Here is a 23,371-nt window from a genome sequence, read left to right on the forward strand (position 1 = left end):
TCCAGGTACAAAATTGATTTTGTGTAGAGATTTGCAATTAGTATCAGCAAAAATCCATATATGAATCCATGCGTGGAACAGCAAGAGACCACCCTCCTCTTTCCCACCTACAAAAGCTTTTAATTCTGATTTCCACTAATTTATGTCTAGTTCAAATAAGCATTGCCTGGATATTTGCGTTCAGTTTCACTTTTTGACCAACACGCTGAGGAACTGATCAATTTCCGTTAAAAAACTACGTCCCTCCAAAAACCATTCGTCTCAAAAATTTCCCTTGCATCCGAATTCAAACTACAACCATTTCAACGGAAAGCAGAAAAAAGTCGCATATATCGTTTTTTTCTTCTTTTTTTTCATTAACAGGCGCAAATTTGCTTCGCATCAGATAAATAATCCACGGAAAGAAATACATATCTTTTTTCTGCCAGGATAATTACTGTATTCACAAGATCATTGATGTATAGTATGCACATACATTAGTTGACTTTCAAGCATTAGCGACATTCCTGTCACAGTATCCGGAAATTCAGGAGAATCTTCCCATCTTCACTCCATATCGATAAAGATGATAGTGTTTCAATAGCAGCTCTGACAGCTCATCGTATCTGGTCAGAGATTTCTCAATCAATCAATATGTCAAGCTCATAAACTAAATATTATAACAATAAGCAATAATGAATAAAAATTAAAATAAATAGGAATGGTATAAATAAATTGATTAAGATCACATTAAGAATTCAAAGAGATGAAATAATAATTAAGAAGAAGCCCGTAATTCTATGAATATTAATCTTCTTCTCTCAATTCTTCAAGGTGGGTGACATTGTCAATCATTCCGTTTTCCTTCTAAAGCAAATAACGGCGCAATAACGCATGAATAGGCAGTTTAGTGTGTAAAAACTCTAAATAGAGGTTCGACTGATGTTGTTAGCAGCACCAAGAATCATTTGTCCTATTCTTCTTAACCTGTTCGTGAAGTAGAAGAAACGTTTAAACATTCCGATTCATAGATGATAGGAAAAGGAATTTCAGACCTGGAAAAGGCAACATTGTCAATATTGATCCCTTTTAGATCCAGTTTCTGCTTTTAGAAGATCTATTTTCTTCATTTTTCCTCCATTCTTCATTTTGCTTGTTTTCCTCTCCTCCTCCTCTTTCAAAACTCCTACATATTATCTCCCACCGAATGTTTTTTCTTTACTTTCGGTAAGTTATTCTCTTACGGATAGTGTCGTAACAAATTCGCTAAATATTTGCGACTTAGTCGAAGAAAACGAAAAAAAAAACAAAGTGAAACGAAAAAAAAACTTGTAAGATGAATGATTTTTCACATTAAGTCTTCGTATCCGACCGTATCACTTCTTTCTGTTTGCTCAGCTTGACACATCATCTTTTTTTCCTCTCGTTTAATATCCACCAAGCCATATTCTTATACGATTCTCAGTGAAATTCCGTAAATTCTCTAGATTTCAACAAGTACTGGTGAAAAATCTACTATTACCGTAGTAAATAGTCTTACCCCAGAAATCATTACCAAAATGGTGGCATTCTTTTATGTTACTTCTCTTACCGTCATTAATTCGAATTCTGTATTTATGTTGTTGTTGAGTTGAGAATAGAATGCGAATACGTAGCATGCCGACGTCGTTTTCCTTCGCCATCTCTCATCGACGGCCGGTTTAGGCGCAGCACACACACACAGTGTTTTCCACTATCAACTTAACATTTCACGGCCTGACTGGGCCCCACCATCTCCATTCACGCACGTCATTTCGGGTCGGGGGGAATTTGATGACGAACTTAACCTCAGAATATCACAACTCCGCCTTCAGTTCACCATCTTTTACAGCGTGTATAAAAAGAAACGCTGGAAATCGCGTTGTTTTCCATTGAATCTTCTCGATTGATTCGCCGATTCGTCTCATCGTTCACTAACACAATCGCTTTTGTATATTCACAGACATACACAAACGAAAAAAAAAGAAGATTTTTCCTTTTTATTTTTTCAGTGGGTGGGTAACCATGCCGACCAGCATTGACCAGGAGTATGGATGTACACTGGCTGAGCTGCGAGCGCTCATGGAGCTTCGCGGTGGAGAAGCCTTAGAGAAGGTTTGTGTTCTATGCACATACAAATGCACATAATTCCCATAGGGTGCGTATACGGTATCAGGAAGGCGGTTAAGGCGTCAAAAGGTGTTCCACTCTTGCACTTCTGAACCTTACGTTCACGAGAACATTTCCGGTTTTGGAATGTGTCTGGCGTTCGAATCGAATGAATTTCTATAAAGAGAACAGATCACCACTATTGTTTTTTTTTTTGTAATCGTTCATTCAGAGCCATTGAACCGGACCGTATGTCGATAGCGCATTAACCTTAAGTGCTGAATTGATATATAGGTTTGGAAGTCTATCAAAATCCATGAATTTGACACATTTGTGGAAGGGGAATAGTTGGGAAAAAAAATAGAATTTATGGGGTCCTCTGGTGTAATGACTGGGAAAAAAATGAAGTAAAAAAGCTTTTTTTTTCAAGATACTCTCAGCTTTACGTTTTTCACAAAAAAAAAGTGCTTGGGTTTCTTTTTTCTGGATAAGTGCTGGATATTTTCTTTTTCTCGTAATTCCAATAGAATTGGCGGGAAATGTTCTTTTTCCTATTCTCATCGCATCGTGTTTCTTTTTTTTCGTATGAATGATACACATACAGCTAGTGATCGACCTTGTTTGCGATCATCCTGAACGATCGATTGTTAACTCGAATATGAGAGTCGATATCAGCGCGTAACCTGTTTCACCTGCACGCCCACAATCAAATTGTTAAATAAATGAATTGAATGGAATAAACGTTTGATAAATGCTTTAGTTTTTACTAAAGAATATTGACAAAAAACCATGAATTTTTTTTTTGAAAAAAGAAAAATACTCCTCAAAAAGCACGTACTATTGCTTGGTTTTTTAATTAAATATACTTTAGTTTTTTCTCAAGAATATTAGCAAAAAAACCCTGGATTTTTTTCAAAACTTAACACTCCTAAAAAAACACAACTGCTCAAATTTCTCAACTCTTCGGAAAAACTCTGTCGAGAACTGATTCCTTTGCAATTATTAGCAGATATTAGCACGCAACTGTTTGAACGCATCTTTTTCGCGATATGTGTGACCTTCGGTTGTGATTGTGGTTATGGTATGAGTGTAACGATTGTGGGGAACAAAAATCTATGACCGCATAGACCGACGACGACCGCGGAAGCGACAATGACGCTCGTTCTTTTTGACTTTTGACATCCAATTACTACTAGAAGGGGAGAGTTTGATTTGTTTTCCCATTACGCATTTAACATCCCAGAAAAAACGGAAAAGAAACCCTTTCAGAAGTTTTCTTACCCGTTTTTTCACAGTTATAAATGACATACGCACGTTCTCATAGTCTCAAATGATTATTGAAGTGAAGCAAGTAGAAAGAAAATAAATAAGTAAATAGAAAATAAAGAATGTAAGTCAGGATAACCAAACGGATTCGACTTTACCAGCTCTTGGAGGGTATTTCACAGTTCCAGAGAGTTTATAGAATGACAGAGTTTGATTTGTTTTCCCAATATGCACTTAATATCCTAGAAAAAATATTGCTATCTTAAGATCATAATATCGCTTCTTACCTAGCGGCAGTAGATAAAAGATAGATACTGTTGATTGTTTACGGTCCTTTAGTGCTACGCGCCAATTTACAACAATTTAAACGTTGCTAAAAGCTAGGATGGGTTTTTTTCCTAGTCGGTGGCGAACCGCATAAAAGCAATTATTCGCTAAACCTGTCATTTTCAAAAAGTTCACTGAAAGCACTCTTGTCTGCAGTTTACACATCAATTCATATGAGAGAAAAAAAACGATAATCTCTGCAACGACAAAAAAAAAAACTCTCCGCTCTAGATGAAAAAATTCTTGCTTAAAATTCCCGCTTTGAAACGCTCATTTTTTTCATCTCGTTCAGGTAATCAGCGACTACGGTAGTGTCGAAGGTCTTTGTGCGAAACTAAAAACGGACCCTATAAATGGTCTACCGAATGAAAAAGCGCTGTTGTCACAAAGACAGCATGTTTTTGGAAAGAATGAGATCCCACCCGCACCGTCGAAATCGTTCTTTCGGTTAGCATGGGAGGCACTTCAGGTACGGCGGTATTTACTGCAAATGCCCTGGAAAAACAGATAAATACTGTAATTTTGAATTTTAGGATATTACGTTAGTTATTCTACTCGTATCCGCGTTGGTTTCACTTGGATTATCATTTTATAAGCCACCAGATGGAGCAGGAGGCGGTGAGTTCGACCAAACATTTAATTTTCTACTGCTTCCTCCTTCCTTCCTTAATCTGATTGGAGTAGGAGGGGGGGGGGGGGATTTTATCCTCGACTGGCCCCGACTGGAGTATTAGAATTTCAAAAAGAAGATGTTTATGTGATTTAATGCAAGAATTGCTCAATTTTTCACTGATAAATTTGTCAGGTGCATGAATTTTAGGGTAAATAATAACTTATCTGAGACCTAAAAAAGAAAAAAGAAAACTTAAAAAGAAACTTTCAAGAAGAAAATGAAGACTTTCTGAGTATTAAGAAAAAATCCATTATAGTACCGAAAAAACTCTCTCTATTCTCTTCGCCATGGATTCACAGAATTTTTTTACTGATAAGTTCATCAGGTGCATGATTTTCACGGTAAACAATAGCTCTATCCGAGACCTAAAAAAGAAAAAAGAAAACTTAAAAAGAAAATTTCAAGAAAAAAAAAATGATTTTCTGCACATAAAAGAGTGTTGAGTATTTCCCAGCAGCTTTTCTACTGCTATAGATAGTGGAATGATTTTTTTTTCTGGAAAATCTTGATCTAATGTAGCTTATAGCACTGTTTTATATATGTGAGCTATAAAGCTGTTTCAATCGAATTCGCATAGCGACCACCAGGGTAAACATATTCACCATCGACTATAGATTCATTTTAAATTTAGTGAGTTAAAATCAACTCAGCGTGCAATGAATCACCACCTCCACACCGTCTATGATTGTGTACTGTCATTTTGTTTACTTTAAGAAGACAAAGAAAAAACATTTTGTCGCTTAGTCACGTTTCTATATATAATATATAAATATTTGTTTAGCAGCACTAAGCAACAAATATATAAACATAAATATAAGTATAAATATATTTTATAAACACATATATTTGTTGATTAATCATTAACAATTGATTATTATTAATATTTATTTGAATGTTTATATATTTTGTATATGTATCAGATAGACGCGGATGTTTATGCGAATGCAATCCACTAAACCACTTCTCGACATAGATTTATTTCTTCTTTCCAATACCAAGGGAGTTGTTCCAAAATTAAAATGTATCCAAAATTTTTTCCAAAATGTATCCAAACGTTTTCTCAAGAGAACTCATCTAATATCACTTTTATTCGCTTAAATTAAAACCTGAAAAGCAAAGTCACGATTTTATCCTTGAAACATTCAGGATATGTAGTGTGGAAAAGTCTTTCCTAAGATAATGGGATACCTTAGAAAAGTTCAATCATTGTATTACTATTGATCACCAATAGATCAAACAATGGGCAACGTCCTTTCCGGAAGGATTCCCTTACTCGGATGGAAAAGCAATCAAGTTTTGATTTTTTTTTGTCCGCCAATACACTTTGCGTATTCCGCCAATACAAAGATGTGGTTGGAACAAAGAATGTGCAGACTGCTGTAAAAGAAACTCATGTAAAGTTCCACAAAAAACTTCATCCGGAAGATTTCTGTAATTCTTCGATATCTCTGGAATCAACACACATTTGTGATCTTTGAATGAGTATGTGAAAGTATGTACCTATTGCGATGAGATTAGATGATATGAAACTGTTTATCTCACAGGAAAAACGGAAAACTGTGCTTCTATTTATTTTTTTCTGTCGAATTCCCACATGTCTGCACTGGTTGAAGCAAACATTTCTTGTTCTAATTAAATTTCCTAAATAATGAATAAGAATAATGAACAAATAAGAACATGATAGTGAATAATTTCCCTAATTTTTCCTCTTGTTTTCGACATTTTTGCAAGAAAAATTTTCATAACAGAGGATTCACAGAGTTGTAGGGCTATGTACTATTACTTGTAGTAATTGTTTGATGCTATATGTCAAAAAAAGGAGAGTAAAGGTACGTATGGTTCTCAAGGAAAACTTTTTACTCTCAAATTTTCTTTTATGCATTTTTTCAGTTTTTTCAGTGACCTCTTTGCTTTGAATATTTCCGCTCTACACAAGTTCTTCTAGAAAAAAAAACTTTGCTTCACATTTTAAGATAAAATCGCTCATTAACTACTAAAATTCATCTGTAAAATTACTAGTTACAAATAGGAGACTGCAATTTTCCTCTTTTTCTTGCCAATGAAATTGCGGATTTAGCAATATTTATTATTTAATTATTATTTTTTATTATTGTTTTATTATTAATATTTATTTAATATCTATCATTGTTTTATTGTTTATTATTTATTACCTATTCATTATTTACCTATTTATTTGTTACTTGTAAGGTTATGTATCAGTATTACCAGGAATACAAGTGTGGAACTATCAGGTACTGCTATGAGTAGAAATTATTATGGGCTTTAATTATGCTGTCTATTTCTTTTTCCGAGACCGATAAAAACTGTCACTGTTCGTTTTGATCTATTTTATGGATGAAAAACACCTTTAAAAAACCTAATAAATATCAAAATGACAAAATATATGAATAAATCTATATCTATATAATAACGCATTGCACTAATTTCAGGTCATGACGATTCCGAGAAAGAAGCTGGATGGATAGAAGGAGCTGCGATTCTCTTTGCTGTTATTGTCGTCGTTCTCGTCACTGCCCTCAATGATTGGTCGAAAGAGAGGCAGTTCCGAGGTATCTGCTCATTTTCTCAATCACCGCTTAGATGTTATACCAAATCGAGAATTCCAGGTCTCCAATCGAAAATTGAAACCGAGCACAAATTTTCGGTGATTCGTGCCGGTCAGCCGATTGATGTGGTTGTCAACGACTTAGTTGTTGGTGATGTCGCTCGAGTCAAATACGGTCAGTATTTCGAGTTCGTTGGAGTTGATCTGCTGTGCCTTGTCACTAATTCAGTGATATCCCTTCGAATTACATACTGTAATAGGGTTACGGCGCAAGTGAACAGAAAAAAAGCCCTCAAAAGTCTATAAGAAAAAGCTGTTAGATTTGTATTCCTAGGTTAAGTTTAGTAAGATGTTTGTCCTGGAATAGATAGAGTGGTCTACACACCCAAGCGTTCGATGAAAGACATCGTTCGGAGTTGTATCCGGTGTTGGATTTTTTTCCATTAATTAATAGGGTTTGAGTAGTAAGTATAGTAAGAATTGCATCGACACGTTCCCTATAAATATCGAAATAAGACAATCACCAACGCCCACCTTGAAGTATCAGTTTACCCAACGACACAACTCTTTACACCCATTGTAATTACGAAATAGAAACTTGTGATACGTATTTCGCTCATGTCGCAGGTCTAAGTTAGTAATAAAATAAAGCAATCTGCTTCATTGAATAGTCCACTTCATTTGATTTCATTTTGTCGTCCTATTACGTGTAAAAAGTTGCAACGTTGGGTAAACTGATATCTTAAATGTTCTTAATGATTCTAATCCTTGAGATCATAGGCAATATTTCAGATTTTTCATGTGATACGTGCAATTTCCACAGAAAACAGTTTTTTATTTCTGGGAACACTCAACGTCAGAAACCTCACCAAACACCACCGTTGAAGTTGACTGTACTCCGAGTAATGTTACTTAAGCAAGGCATAAGGTTTAAGTATAAGCCCTCCATTGTGCGCAGCGGGTTCTTTAGCACATAACTCTCCTCTACAAAAAATTCTAATTTTGAAGAAATAAACGACGACGACGTCAAAAACTTTTTTACCTTTTAAGTGGTAGACGGATTCTGTTTTAGGAGATCTCTTGCCTGCCGATGGTATTCTCATACAATCGAATGATCTGAAAATCGATGAATCCTCTTTGACTGGTGAATCGGATTTAATAAGAAAAAGTTTTGATCATGATCCTGTACTTCTCTCCGGAACACACGCAATGGAGGGCAGCGGACGGTGAGATTTTTTTACAGCTGCACTCTTTCTCGAACGAACTTCCGCATCTTTTTCTATCGAACGTAATCACAACGCAAGTTACGTGGAGAGGACAAATAGAAGAAAAATAGAAAATTATGCACTTTCAATAAATAGTAAAGTGAAAGGCGCTCTATCAAAAAATATCCTAATGCAGACACTGATAAAGGTTTTGAAGGTTTCGAAGGAAAAAATAAGGAAATAAGGAATCCGTAGGCATTCGCTTATTATTTCGATACATTTGTATATTTTTTGTATTTTATTTGAATATTATATTTTTATATACGGTTTTTTTTTGCGGATATCAATTAATTAAGCTTACATAAATATTTCAATGGCGAGATTCGCCTTGTTGCTTACCCCATTTTTTCTGAAGAAAATTGCAAAAATAACAAAATTTTCCACAATTCCTCTTCCAAATTATTTGCGTCTCCAGTTTTTCCTCCATTCTTATGGTCCAGCACTTGCGTCCGGTTCTGTTTCACCTTCGTTTGAGTGAGGCATACCAATGTACATGTACATACATATATTTCTTTCGTTATCCTGAAACTTTTCTCGAAAGGGCCTTCTGAAAGTTAATTAAGTTTTAATTAATAAAATGATATAGTGATCAAATGTCAGATTCATATATTATCAGATTCGTGATCACCGCCGTTGGTCTGAACAGTCAAACCGGTATCATAATGAGTTTGCTTGGTGCAACCAAAGAGGAGAAAAAAGAGGACAAATCGAATAAAGTCGAGATGAACGGGAACGGTAAGAGTTAGATCCTCATCCTTTTCATTCTGTTTACCGTAACGATGCCTTCCAGGTCATCCAGCTACATTAACCGTTGCCAACGGTTTATCAAATGGAGAGAAGAGGAAAGAGGAAGAGGCAGCTGTTCCTATTGAGGACGAAACTAAGGGAAAATCCGTCCTTCAAGCAAAACTTTCTAATCTAGCCATTCAAATCGGGTACATAGGTAGGTTTCGTGGATTTTCGACAACTTTTCTGTTGAAAGGTGGACAAGACCCAGTATTTTTCTTTTAAGGTTCTATTGTTGCCGCTGCCACCGTACTCATCCTTATTATTCGACATTGTATCACTCACTACGCCATCAATCAGGAATCTTTCAAGGTAGATCAGGAAACGTTACGTTTTATACACTTTTCTGCTCCGATTGAGCAAGTTTCTAATAACTTCATAGTCGTAGCCAAACGTTTCATGTATATAGTCGGCGCAAAATATGTTCAACTGGGTGTGCGCGACGCGTCTGTCGCAACGCATAGTGCTTCCGCGCCAGACAGAAACTCTTTCTCTTTCCATCAAAGTCGTTCTCGAAATGAGTTGACTCAGTTGAACACATAATGCTTTTTCGAATTACTACGCTTTTTTTTACTAAAAAAATATCGATACGGAGTTGACGAACAAAATAATAGTTCTGATAATACGTAGCCTTTTTACTTATTTGTTTGAGCAGTGGCCAAGATTGGTATTCACGTTTATTAATAGCTAACGTTTCGGAGTTTTCGCCTTCGTCGGGGCCTGGAAAAATCCAAAACCATTAGTGATTTATCCTGTCAAGCGCCTTATCACCCTACTGAAACCATCCAAACGGTAGGCAAACTCAAACGGCAACGCTAGTGGTTACCTCATTAGCTAGACTTGGTAACGCAACAAACCACCACGTACCACAACTACCAGTCACAAGGGTTTTTCGGTTCTAATAATAATAGTAATATAATTCATTTTATGGTTAAATTTCTCGTTTTTTTTCCAGACTTCGGACCTCTCCTACTTCGTAAATTTCATAATTATCGGTGTCACTGTGCTTGTGATTGCTGTACCCGAAGGTCTACCGTTGGCCATCACATTAGCACTCACGTATTCAGTGAAAAAGGTCAGCTCTAGCCTTTCTATCCTATTATTACTTTGGTATTTCTTCTTGTTGCACTTCTTTGCTCCTCAAATGTGCCTACTATCCAGTTATTTGCGGAAAATTCAAATAATTGCGATGATTTTAATTCGTTTGTGTGGACTAGAGGGTAGCTGCTATTTTTTGTTGAGCTAAAGGCTATGAGCTAGGCAAGGTTTGTTGTCACCTTCCCCTATTATTTCTTGGAATAAAAAGTCTTTTTGTTCAAACGACAAAATTACTAGTTAGTGGGATTTGCCGCACTTCCGGAAATACATTTCTTTCCTGTTATTCCCATAGGAAATAAGAACAATGCCATAATGTACTTGCGGAATTTCTTTTCTTTACACTTCCTTGTTGATTAGTTAGTAGGTTTCCGCGAATGAATCAGCAAATGAACCTCAGGCATCCAGAAAAGTTCCGGCTAAATTGCGAAGAGCATTTAGACCGGCGTGAATGCTCCTATTGGCTCGAAAAAAAAACTGAAAGATGAAAATAATGACAGCACCAGTTCGCGCCGCCACGGGTGGTCTTGTGTGGAAGAGTCTAAGCGCGCATAATACGGATCCATACATGGGATTCTCTTGCCTGATTCAATATCGAAAGCTGAGGAAGTTAATTAGGGAATTTTTTCGGTGCAAAGAACACACCTACGAGAAGACGAGATGAAATTTCGCCAGTGATTTCCGTAAGAGAATAAGCTGCTCGAGCTGTTCGCCTCCTTATTCATCCGTCTGAATTGATTCTCGTGTTTTTTCGAGCTGTTGCCATGGGGTATGTTATCCCCGACGATTATCCATGGAAATCCTTTGCAAATCAGTTGGCGATTGCCGATCGCTATCCGAGAAGAAAAACTTTTTTAGGGGATCTGTAGGTTAGGGTTTTAGAATTTATTCAAAGATTTTTCAATTTCCAGATGATGAAGGACAACAACCTTGTACGACATTTGGATGCTTGCGAAACGATGGGTAACGCCACGGCAATTTGTTCGGATAAGACCGGAACGCTTACAACTAATCGAATGACTTGTGTACAACAGTACATCAATGGTTAGTTCCTTGATTCTCGAAGCTGTCCGTCATTCCAGAAATGATGATATTCTATTCAGGAAGTTTCTACAAGACACAACCTCCTTCTTATGATCTACTTAATAAGAAAACTCGTGAATTGTTGTTGGAAGGAATTGCGATCAACTCAGGTTATAATTCACAAGTGATTCCACCGGCAAAAGCTGGTGAACAACGACAACAGGTTCGTGGTTGAAAAATATGAGCGATTACGGATATTTCTCATCCAGAACCTTACAAAAATTCTTTTTGCGTTGGTGGCAACGGAATTCTCTTATCTTTGTCGAAATGTGCGAGTCTTCTAAATCAGAGAATTTCTTCTTCGTTAAAATGTATGACTCTTTTATATTAAATGTTACTACACTTCAAATACATTTTACTTGTCTCGTTTCTTCCTCCTCTTACACTTTCTGACAACGCCTTCTTCCGAGAAAATCATTTTTGTTATTTATTATTCAATTATTGTTTACATATACCATACGTATTAGTAAATAAACAAATAAAAAAAGGGTTATTCTAGGTCGGTAACAAAACGGAATGTGCGCTGCTTGGATTCGTACTTGATTTGAATAAAAGCTATGACGATATCCGTTCCAAACATCCGGAAGAAACTCTGTTCAAGGTCTGAATTCTGATGAAACTGTAGGGAAACTGTAACTGTAAAACGCACCTGTTCGATTCCAGGTGTACACCTTCAATTCCTCACGAAAATCCATGATGACCGTCGTTGAACGTCCGAATGGTGGTTATCGAATCTACGCCAAGGGTGCTTCGGAGATCATTTTATCCAGGTGAGCAGAGCTTTTCTTTTTGGGACCTTATCTTAGCAATCTCTATACGTAGATCTGGAGTAGTAGCTAGCCTAAAACTACGCGCACTCGACTTTCAATCAAATAAATCAATAATCAACCACATAAATCAGAATCGATCACAAATAATAAGTCAAAGTAGGTGAAAAAATCGTAAGAAAAATAGTAAAAAAAAGCTTCGCCACTGAGTGTCCTTGATCATCCATATATTCTTTAAGGTGCTCTTACATTCTTGGAAGCGATGGAGCAATTGAGCGATTTGCCGCCACGCAAGTGGCAGAACTGACAAAGGAAGTGATCGAACCGATGGCTTCGGATGGTCTGAGAACGATTGGTTTGGCCTATAAGGATATGGTCCCGGCTGGTTCAAAGACCGAGGAGAATGAGGTCAATATTCACTCATTTAGTCGGCATCGAATCCGTTCAACAGAGGGAGAGCGATGCACCTCTGACTCGGGGAGAGTGCAGTGAGAAGGGAGTATGTGGGTCAAACGAGTTGCGGCCGACGCGTCGCTGTCACCCGGTTGAACGTTTTCAACGCCGACTATAAATCGCGCCTGCTGATGAAAGAGAATACTGGCAAAGCTAGGAAAAAAGAGGAACTATGAGATGACGACTCGGATACAGTACCCCGTCATGTTTAGGTTGAATACACAGGAGAAATTGATTGGGATGATGAGGAAACCATTCGTAACGGTATGACTGCGATCGCCATTATGGGTATCCAAGATCCAGTACGACCAGAGGTGAGCATCTTTCTAGCCAGTCATTTATGGGATATTGAGATCCATACCATTTTTTGAGGCGTTCTCACACGAAAGAAAGGAATATTTCTGCCTACAATGGGACAAATTTTTGAAAAATATTAGTTTCACATCTTCTTTGACTTCTTGTTCTTGTTTACAAGAAAATTAAGTTTAAATTGCTCCATACGAGCGTTATTTTGAATCTTAAATATCTTATTATATAATATTTTTAATCACATATCTTGAATCCTACTCTCTGGAATGTTAATTATGAGACAATCTTTCGAACGGTTAGAAAATGGCGAAAAAAAAGATAGTTTTTCTCTTCGAAACTCATACTTTTCATTATCCTCCCGTTTTTAAGTACTTTCAATTCATCGTTCTCCTCTTTCCTCATTCAAACGTAAGCAAAGCCGATATTCGCATAATTACGCTCCAGAAATGTTTGTTGACAAAAATAATTAGGTTTATTTTTCTTTGTTTGAGGTACCGGCTGCTATCGAGAAATGTCAAAGAGCTGGAATCACTGTACGTATGGTTACCGGTGACAATATCAACACCGCTAGATCCATTGCCACATCTTGCGGGATCCTGAAGCCTGGAGCTGATTTCTTGGCTCTCGAAGGCAAAGATTTTAATGCTAGGTTAGCTTAACTTAGAAAATTGTTTTTGTTTTCGTTATTTCGTGGGATGTTTCAAGATCCGATAATTCCCTTGTTCAGAATCCGTGATGAGAACGGGAAAGTCAGTCAAGCAAAGTTGGACGCAATTTGGCCACGCCTACGAGTTTTGGCACGTGCTCAACCGTCCGATAAATACGTTCTAGTAAAGGGTATAATAGATAGCAAAGTGTCGAAAAACAGGTACTGTAAATCGTATCCGATGTTTTTCGGGACCCTCACTCATTAGAAGATTTCAGAGAGGTCGTTGCCGTAACAGGTGACGGAACTAACGATGCTCCTGCGCTTAAGAAGGCTGACGTCGGATTCGCTATGGTCAGTTGCATTTTTCTTTACATTTTTCCGGATTATTCCAGCTATACGTGTTCTTTTAAGGGTATTGCCGGTACCGATGTGGCTAAGGAGGCGTCTGACATTATTCTTACTGACGATAACTTTACTTCTATTGTCAAAGTAATTTTACGGGATTTATGAATGCGTTTATCCCGAATAATTCGTGTTTTTAAGGCCGTTATGTGGGGAAGGAACGTTTACGATTCGATCTCTAAATTCTTGCAATTCCAACTTACAGTAAACGTTGTTGCGGTTACGATTGCGTTCATCGGAGCGTGCGCTATTAGCGATTCTCCGTTAAAGGTCGTAACGAACTTTTTTTTGTAGTGGTTGCGTAGAACACAGTAATGATGATCCTACTTAAGGCCGTACAAATGTTGTGGGTGAATCTTATTATGGATACACTCGCTTCACTCGCTTTGGCTACAGAAATGCCTACTGAGGATCTTTTGGAAAGGTACGGTATCCTGTAGATTTGTTTGTATTTTTGTAATGTTGCAATAATTTTTTTCGATTATCGTCAAACTGCTTTAATCTATTTCCTAAATAACTTATACTTGCGATATAAAATGAAATAAATAAGAATAAAAATAAAAAATAGAACAAAAATACTGAGTAACAATAAAAATGAATAATAAAATAAATCATCTTTTTGAAAATTAATTCGATACATTATTCGGTATTGAAGCAACATATGTATGTAGAACTAACGAAATTCTCAGGAAACCCTACGGCCGTACAAAATCGCTGATATCTCGGACAATGGTTAAGAACATCGTCGGCCATGCCGTATATCAACTCGTCATTCTCTTCGGAATCATGTTTTGGGGTACTGTATCCAATTATTTCCACTAGTTGGATATTTTTATTGGATTTGTTTGGAAGTGTTGAATCCGTAAAGTCATTTTCTTGATTTCCAGTTCATTTCAAATCCGCTGGGCTATATACTATACTACTTTATCATTCAGGCGACAAATTCATCCCGGACACTCCGTCCGGCCGTAATGCACCTCTTGGATCTCCTCCCAGCGCACATTTCACTATTATTTTTAACGCTTTTGTGCTTATGACACTTTGCAATGAGATCAATGCGAGAAAGATTCATGGCGAAAGGAATGTCTTCAAAGTGAGTGCTTTCCCAAGTTTATGTACGTATGTAGTGTTTAGTTCGATAGCTAACAGAATGGTTGGTGTGGCGCAGTTGGTAAGAGGTTAGGTTGCGACTACACGATCGATAGTTCGAAACCGCCCAACTGCCAATCAAGTCGATCATGTTTGCTGGGTTCACGAATAGGCACCAGACATGTCTGGGAGGATAAGAACGGTGATTCGACATGTCGGCTCGCAAGTCATTGTGTGGGCCAAGACGTGTTCGTAGACCCCTACGATTCTGAAGTGAAGTCGTACGCGAAGACGTATCCCCATAGAGATTGCCCAAAGCCGTGAATTTTATCCTTTTTCTCCCTTAGTTAATAGTTGCCCCTCAAAATCAGGTTACACTGGATTTCCACTCTTATTTATGAACTTGTACCATCCCCACCATTTGCGATGTTTCAACACTTCGATTTAATATCTCTATTGGATTTAGAAAATCAAATGCTGAATTATCTCAGCAAACACCTAACGATTTGAATTTGTTTGCGAAAAAAGAAAGGTTAGGGTGGGTTTGGCGCAGTCGGTTAGAGTTCCGTTGTAGCCACACGGTCGATGGTTCGAAACCGCGCTAGTGCAAACCAAGCCTTTCATCCTTCCGGGGTTGATAAGTTGTTACCAGGGGATAAAAACACTGACCTGGTCATCGGCTGACGTCATTGTATAGGCCAAAACGCGTTCAAAAACCTCATCGATTACGAATTCCAGGAAAACGCTTTGGCGCATCCCAAACGAATTGATACGCCTGTAATTTTTTTTTGAGTGACTTTAAAAGAAATATTAACTGCGGTTTGTTCAAAAAAATATGAATCAGACTGAACAACCACAGCCGCTGTCAGCAACTTTAAATATTTGCAAATCCACGAAAATGAAAATAGAAGAGAAAGATATCCATGTTAGCCATTTCCACTCAATCAATACTATGATTAAGGGGCTCTTCTCGAATCCTATCTTCTGTATTATCTGGATAACGACGCTAATTTCACAAGTGTTAATTGTGCAGTTCGGTGGTCATTGGTTCTCTACAGCTCCATTAAACACTGTTCAATGGGCAGTCTGTATTGCATGCGGTCTTGGAGAGCTCATTTGGGGACAGGTTAGTCTAATCAGGTCAACGAGTTCATTTATATAAGGTAGAGAAAAATTGCAAAGAAAATGTAATTACGCGAAAAGTACACATTTCCGCTTTTTCTTCTGCTATATAAAAAAAATAAAAATGCAACATAAATTTCAAAAGGAAAATTTTTTTGCCTTCACCTACACAAATGCACAATGCACTGCCTTGAATTTTGTTAGAAGTAGACTTTGCGAACCAATCACTTAGAGCATTTTAAGTTATGCCAAGTAGAATGAGGACTTTAGTGTTTTATTTTCAATTTTTTACCGGGTAGATAATTTTTTGAGTTTAGTTCTTTTTTTCTGCAGAAGAAAACCACTGCATAAATAATCAGTCATCGGTTAGACTATTAAAAGGTGGCTGGTGTATTCTTCTCGTCTCACCATACTGTAACATCGTCACCTTTTGGTTTAATCGATGATTGAAGCAAAAATGACTTCAAGGAAGTTAGCCCCTTCTCACTTTCGGTTTTTTCGGTTCCTCACATAAGTTTGCCTCAGATCATAACCACGATCCCGTCTTCAATCCTGCCGAAATCATTCCGATTCGGTAAAGGTGAAGTGAAACCGACGTCAATCATGCTGTCTGGCGAATATGATGTACCGTCGTCTTCTTCCGCCGCACCGAAGCCAGACGGAATCCCTGAAAAACGGCCAGGTCAAATGCTTTGGCTTCTTGGCCTCACTAGGCTTCAAACGCAGGTAAACGTTGCACATTTTAAGATACACACACTGATACTTATCAACTGCTCACTCAATTCGATTCAAATCAATTCAGTATGCACATTTGGCACTCACAGAATATTTCAATAATTTATGTAGTGATTATCGGCTATCCTCAAAGCGAACTATCGTGACGAGGTCACACATAACACTGTGGTGAAGCATGCTTGCACTGCGCTTCTTACAGATCCGAGTGGTGAAGGCTTTCCAATCCGTCAACGACAGTTCACACCCGAATTCACTTACCACATCGACAGCCGATCGACTACGAGCTAGCTATCGACGCTTGAGGATCGCCAGAGAGCTCGAACAGCAAAAGAGTTCGTGGTTGTCCGCACCATTTAGCCGAGTAGTAAGCCGTAGAAAAGTAGCTTGCTTCGATACGTTGTGCACTAAAAACTAACTGTCAGCACAACTCAAATCATGTGATTTTCATCCTCTCTATAATACTCAAACATCGGTACATAAGAAAATCAAAAAGTAAAATGGATGGGAGGCAAAGTGTTATATATTTGTCCTTTTTTTTCTCAAATTTACACTTTCTTTAGTTAAAAAAAAACAGGAATAACAATTCTCATTTTATCCAAAGAAATCTGAAAGATTCGACTATTCGAAAATTTTAGCCATTAAAAGTTCTTCTCACGAGGTTCGCTCTCTAAAAACTACTTATTAGTTCAATTTTCAAAGTTAAGCACCTCTCTCTGTTCCATCATCCCAAAAACATGAAATTATTTCCAATAGCTATTCTCGGAAAAAGCGAGAGTTGTAGTTTCCGTCAAAGGCATCACCCCACGAATCTGAGGTGGTACGGATTTCAGTTGGAGTATTCGTATACGGGATCGTAGATTATGAGGAGAAGGGTGATTCCGTCCATTTCTTCCTAATTGCCGTAAAAAACGGCCCGGAAGATACGACTTCGGGCGTTCTGGCGCAGTATTTTCTACGAGTTCGACTGGAGCGCGCCAGCCTTGTGCGCCGCCACATCTTTCGTGCCGTTTTTTACGGGAATTAGGAAGAAATGGACGGAATCACCCCCTCTCCATAATCTAGTATGCCGTATACGAATACTTCACCTGAAATCCGTATCACCTCAGATTCGTGGGGTGATGCCTTTAATGGTCGCCTTTAATGATCGTAGGCCTTATTCATTACTGCACGAAACTATGAACGAAATCTTAGCTTATAAATGAAATTTTTGGCTTTAACAGTATCGAGAGTAGAGAGTACTATTTTATTTTTAGATTTCCTCTACACCACCTATTCTCGCCAGTTTTATAATACGTTGTAATTCGAGTTCGAAATCGTAAAGGCAGTAGCGCAGGAATAAACTGGTCGTTCAACGCGTAGCGGGGTTCTCAAGCCGAAAATTGGTTCCGTTTTTCCAAGTTCACTGAGAATTCCTAGGAATCAGAAAAGGAAAGGTGCAAAACATCACTTTCGCTCTTGTAGAAGGACTGTAGACTGTACGATATCAGTTACGTTCTACCGCTCCATCGCCTTCTCTACTACTGTAAAGTTGTTACCAAATTTGTTCAACCGCATAAACGCGATGCCCTTCTGATAAGAAAAGAGCGGAGTAAAGGGAAAATGTGTGTAAAGCGTACAGCGAATGTGCATTTCTTCATACGTGTCGCGCGTGCACTCGACTGGACATATTTGGCGCCGACCGTATCCTCCTTCTCACTTGAGCGACTTTTGCGATCGCTGTTCCCGCTCAAGTTTATCGTTACTAGAGAAGGGGAATAGAACTCTTCTGGAACTTGACTAATTTCACCATAAGAACTAATCAGTAGTCCATTATAGCTGTCCCATGTGCAGAAACAACAAAGGATTGATTTCTGGAATTATAGCGTTCCTTTAGCTTTCTCTTGTTACCATATAGACTAGAGTCAGATTGGCTAGTTTAAAGGCATCACCCCACGAATCTGAGGTGGTACGGATTTCAGGTGGAGTATTCGTATACGGCATAGTAGATTATGGAAAGGGGGTGATTCCGTCCATTTCTTCCTAATTGCCGTAAAAAAACGGCCCAGAAGATGCGACGCGCGCACAAGGCTGGCGCGCTCCAATCGTACTCCTTGTAGAAAGTAGAGCTCCGGAACGCTCGAAGCCGTATCTTCCAGGCCGTTTTTTACGCCAATTAGGAAGGAATGAACGGAATCACCCTTCTCTCCATAATCTATGATCCCGTATACGAATACTCCACCTGAAACCCGTACCACCTCAAATTCGTGGGGTGATGCCTTTAAGGGCCGCGTTTCGCGTGTCCCTGGGTTGAGATGATACGGAAACCTCATGGAAAACGTAGAGTTCGGGTTGCGGATTACGGAAACGACGGTGTCTCCGCTCATCTTCCTCTAACTGTCGTAAAAAAACCGAGGGAAAAAAGGCGGCATTCTTTCCTGCGAAATCAGTTGCAGCGCACCACCCGTTCGCGACACGCCACATCCACGAGCGAGAAAATTCTAGAATTAATGAGTCATCCTGAGCAGCCTATTAATGTAAAAGCAATGACTAAGCTGCTGAGGTAACCGGAGCGTGTAGACTGGTGGGGCGTTCTAACGTACCTTCGTACGAATTAATGCGGTTCCCATTTTCTTGGGACGATTAGGGGATATTGAGCTGGGTCATGGTGTTTCATAGCTAGCGACATAGAGAAGACGTGAGTATGGAACCTCGTACAGTGAGGAAATGAGGGATTTACTGATCGTGAGCACCTTTACGGATGCTTGAATGAGAGAGAGGTACTAGGTCAACGAGTAGTTTGCAAAACCGTCTCCGAGAGTTTTTAGAGTGTCCAGAGATTCAGGTTGCACTACATTGCAATTTACTGCAAAAATTATTTACATTTGCTGACTTTTGAAATATAACTGAAGTCTATTTTAAAAAAAATAAATATGTTTAAGAATATATGATAGACGGTAAACAAAAGCCCATTGTGATGTGTTTTCGAGACTAAACAAGACCGTACTGAGATTTCTGTGATTCTTCGAAAGGAAGCACTATTTGCTACACGAAACTATGTCGACGTTGAAAAGAGAAACGTTTAAAAAAAAGAGTAACTTCCCTAGCGGAACTCGTAAAATAAGTGTAAAAGCGATGGATAATTCCGGATAATTCGTGAAGGCAAATAATTCGACAATTAATCGTTCACAATTCAGGGTCTGGTAGCATACGGTCCCGTGGACAGATATATAACCCGCAATCGAAGAATACAGCCGGAATGACGTCTTCCTAACTGACATGTGGTCCGTCCGAAGCCCGATCCGGACTTCGATTCCTGCTCACTCGATGTTAACTCATTGCTCACGAGGTTCAAATTCACTTTGACCGGCTCAGCATCGTAGTTGAGCCAGCGCTGGTTAAGATAGTTGCTCAGTTCAGAATTCTAACTTTATCACCACTTTCCCATGTACATAGTCCCGTCACGAAATTCTCAAATATTTATTCGAGTAGCTCGTCATGGTTGTGGCTCTCGTGATAGCCTTGTCTTTCCGTTTATCCTACTGAAATTTCGCAGTAATGTTCTCGAGAATCCCTGTGCGATTCGTTCTCGTTCTTTTTTTTGCTGTCTTGCGCCATCCCTATTCTGATTGGCATAATTCCGTAATTTTATTCTCTCTCTTATAAGTTTCTACTCTGTGTGTGTATGTGACCCACTTTCAAAGCGGGGTTTAACAAGGGTAGGTGCCACCGAATAGCTCAAAGCACACCCAAACGTGTGTGCGGCTAGTTCTCACGTTGTTCAAGAAACATGACTTGTTATTGTATTAGTTAGGTGTTTTATATTTTACGATTGCCGTTGAGTAGAAACTTAATGAAATAAAATTGTCTTAATAGCACTTTTCACACCTTATTAACAAATTAATGCTTTGAAAGAGCTCGCTTTCGTTTGTGAGGGTGCTAATTCGATACTTGTATAAATTTCCAAGTAAGACTTTGCAATACTCGTGTAAAAAAATTGAAGAAGAATTATTACTTCCACAACGAAAACCCTGAGATCAAATACGACGAGCGCTTCTAGAAAACTAGTGAGATACCTCGCAATTTTTGTTTGAAGAAAAGTGTAAAATATCAAATAAACGGAATAGAAGGAGATAGAAATGAATGAGAAAATGAAGAAGAGTCTCCGTTTGTAAAGAGGATATAAAAAGTACAAATGAGCACACTGAGCTAAGCTTTTACTTGGAATTCAACAAAAGCCCTCGTAGATTGGAGATGGTTTTTTTTTCTCGGAGGAAGTAGAAAATGCTGTATGGAAATTGTGGATATGGGAGACGAACTCTAGACGGAAGAGAATCAGGACATGATCCCTAACACTTAACATGAAGGAAAACTATCTAGTAATGTAATAAACATGATACTTCTTGAAGAACATGACAAAAACTGTGAGTATAATAAGTAAAATATAAAATAAATATATATGATATAAGATAAAATAAAATAATAAAAAATTGGCACATAAAAGATGTAGATAAGAAAATGAAACAAAAATCTCCCTAAACGCTTTTCAGCCGTACATCTTGTCCGCTTCTGCCAACTCAATATGTAAAGTATCCGCAAAGTCGAAAATCCGCTCTGAAAGGGATGACAGACAAAATCAGGATGCTGAGGAGTATGAGAACCCTATGTAGAAGCATGGCAGCAGAGAAAAAGTAACATACTTTCACAAACCATAGAAGGTATTGCAAATAAAGTGACACATACGTTATTTCTCCCTATTGTTAATTTGAATGCTATTTCGAGGACATCACTGAAATGTGGACGACTATCGATTAAAGACAGCGTATTACGATTTTGACGTGGTGCGGGACACACCGAAAACGTAGACTTCGGGTAGCAAGTCATCCTTTCTTAATTGTCGTAAAAAAAACAGCGTGGGAACAGCGTCCGCTTACGGACGGTACGTTAGAACGCGCTTCATTGTATACGGTCCGATTCTCTCGGTAGCATATTGCCTTCTGTCTCACTTGAGTAGGCTGGCGAGAAGATAAAATTGATCTTCGCACTTGGATGCACTGCGTGGGCAACGGTAGTGCATTGCTACCGGAATCGTCGTAAAAAACGGCATCCTCCCTTTTTTACGACGATTAGGGAAAGGTGAGCGGAACCACACTGGATTCCGCACCACGTCAAACTCGTGATACGCTGTCTTTAAGGTGGCAAATGGTCACTGTCAAGGAGGGCTTTGAACCATTCAGGTGTATATATGGCGAAGAGTGACGAACCGTTGACCCTAAGATAACCGTCAGGGATAATAGTAGAATTCCTTTCCACAGCTGTTCTGTATAATGTTGGTAATGAATTTAGGTAATGAATTTGAATTCAGTTGGTATTTTAGAAAACGCAGAATTGCCAAGCTGCATAGTACAATACGGAATTTCAGCTAAGACAAACCTATTAAGCAACAAATAACAATAAGTAACTTCTTAGGTTCAAATGTATCAGTAGGTTTTTTAAAATAATAAAATAACAAAAAAGACTCATACAACAATACAGTCTTGCTGGTTTTCCATTGCTTAGGAACCTTGCATTCCGACAGGTAACGTGTGAAGAGTCTTACCAGTGTGTTAATAAGGACTGAGGGGGATTCTTCAGATGTCCAAATCTTATGCCGTTTAGACACGTAGCCATACAATTTCTTTTGAAAATGATAGCATGTAGTACCTCGAAAAGGAGAACGTCTGGAGTGACACGTCCGTTCACCTCAGATAGTAAGGAAGCAAGTTTACATGTCTGTCGAAGAGATCAAAATAGAATTTGTGAATAGTTTTCTCCATTCTCCTCCCGATGATACCTCAGTTGTTGTTCCATTTAGGTTCCGGATAGTTCCTAGTTGCATGCGGCTCCTACTCGTGTAGCTCCACGCTGGCATATTAGCTTAATAGTCTCTGAAGACATTGATCTCTTGGTGATAAAAAAAAACTCTGAGCCTTCTTCAAGCAGTCGTGAAGATGTTCAACGACGTAACGAGCGTATCTGTCGCCTATGTTGTAAATGTGGTATCCTCCCAAAAAACGGCTAGCGCAGCGAAGAGATCCTAGTTAATGAAAGTTCTAGGACTCCTCCCTGCGAACTTTGCGGCTTTTTCTGCTACTCGTGTGAAAACATTATTTAAATTTTGAAATATGCAATATAAATCAACAACTGTTAGTCGAGATACTGTCTCCCGTTGGAGACAATTACTGGTTCAGTCGCTCCACGGCAATGAACGATCGTCCCCTCCTCACCTTTACGCCGATTTGCTATGAGATATTTTCTACAGGCAAGGCGGCCACAGCAGTCGTATATGTCGTTCAGTTTCAGAAATTGGCCAAACCCGGTCCCAACAGAATCAAGTCTGAACATCTGAATTACCAGTCCTCATCAACACATTGGCGAGGCTCTTCACTCGTTATCTGTTGTGATGCAAGATTCGTAAGCAATGGAAGATCAGCAAGACTGTGATGTTGTATAAGAAGGGGGATCCACATTACATCTACAAGTAAATCTGCTTAGTATACGTCATCGATAGTCTCTGTGCAAGAGTGGAAGTGAGTGAGTGAGTGTCCTTAACACGTTTGAAGAAGTTAGATGAAGGACAACCATGAGAGCAAGCTGGGTTTTAAAGAGAACTTAAAACGATTGACCACGTTCGCAGTTTTCGAAACTCATAATTGGTATTGC

At 38.5% G+C, this 23,371-nt stretch overlaps 1 protein-coding gene across 1 annotated transcript; it reads left to right on the forward strand.

Annotated features, from left to right (window-relative positions):
• Positions 1–2,022: 2,022 nt before the first annotated feature.
• Positions 2,023–19,943, forward strand: RB195_000730 (uncharacterized protein; the record flags this gene model as incomplete). Its single annotated transcript, XM_013441311.2, has 28 exons — positions 2,023–2,112; positions 3,992–4,168; positions 4,233–4,317; positions 6,823–6,942; positions 7,000–7,113; positions 8,011–8,164; positions 8,820–8,938; positions 8,994–9,146; positions 9,216–9,301; positions 9,945–10,064; positions 10,996–11,128; positions 11,188–11,330; positions 11,667–11,768; positions 11,831–11,937; positions 12,174–12,342; positions 12,600–12,701; positions 13,188–13,345; positions 13,424–13,564; positions 13,621–13,696; positions 13,757–13,834; positions 13,889–14,017; positions 14,080–14,171; positions 14,437–14,543; positions 14,683–14,840; positions 15,798–15,962; positions 16,484–16,684; positions 16,893–17,025; positions 19,867–19,943. The coding sequence occupies 28 exons, from the start codon at positions 2,023–2,025 to the stop codon at positions 19,941–19,943; spliced, it is 3,489 nt and encodes a 1,162-aa protein (XP_013296765.2).
• Positions 19,944–23,371: the final 3,428 nt, after the last annotated feature.

This window comes from Necator americanus, chromosome IV (assembly GCF_031761385.1).
Source record: "Necator americanus strain Aroian chromosome IV, whole genome shotgun sequence".
NCBI classification, from domain to species: Eukaryota; Metazoa; Nematoda; class Chromadorea; order Rhabditida; family Ancylostomatidae; genus Necator; species Necator americanus.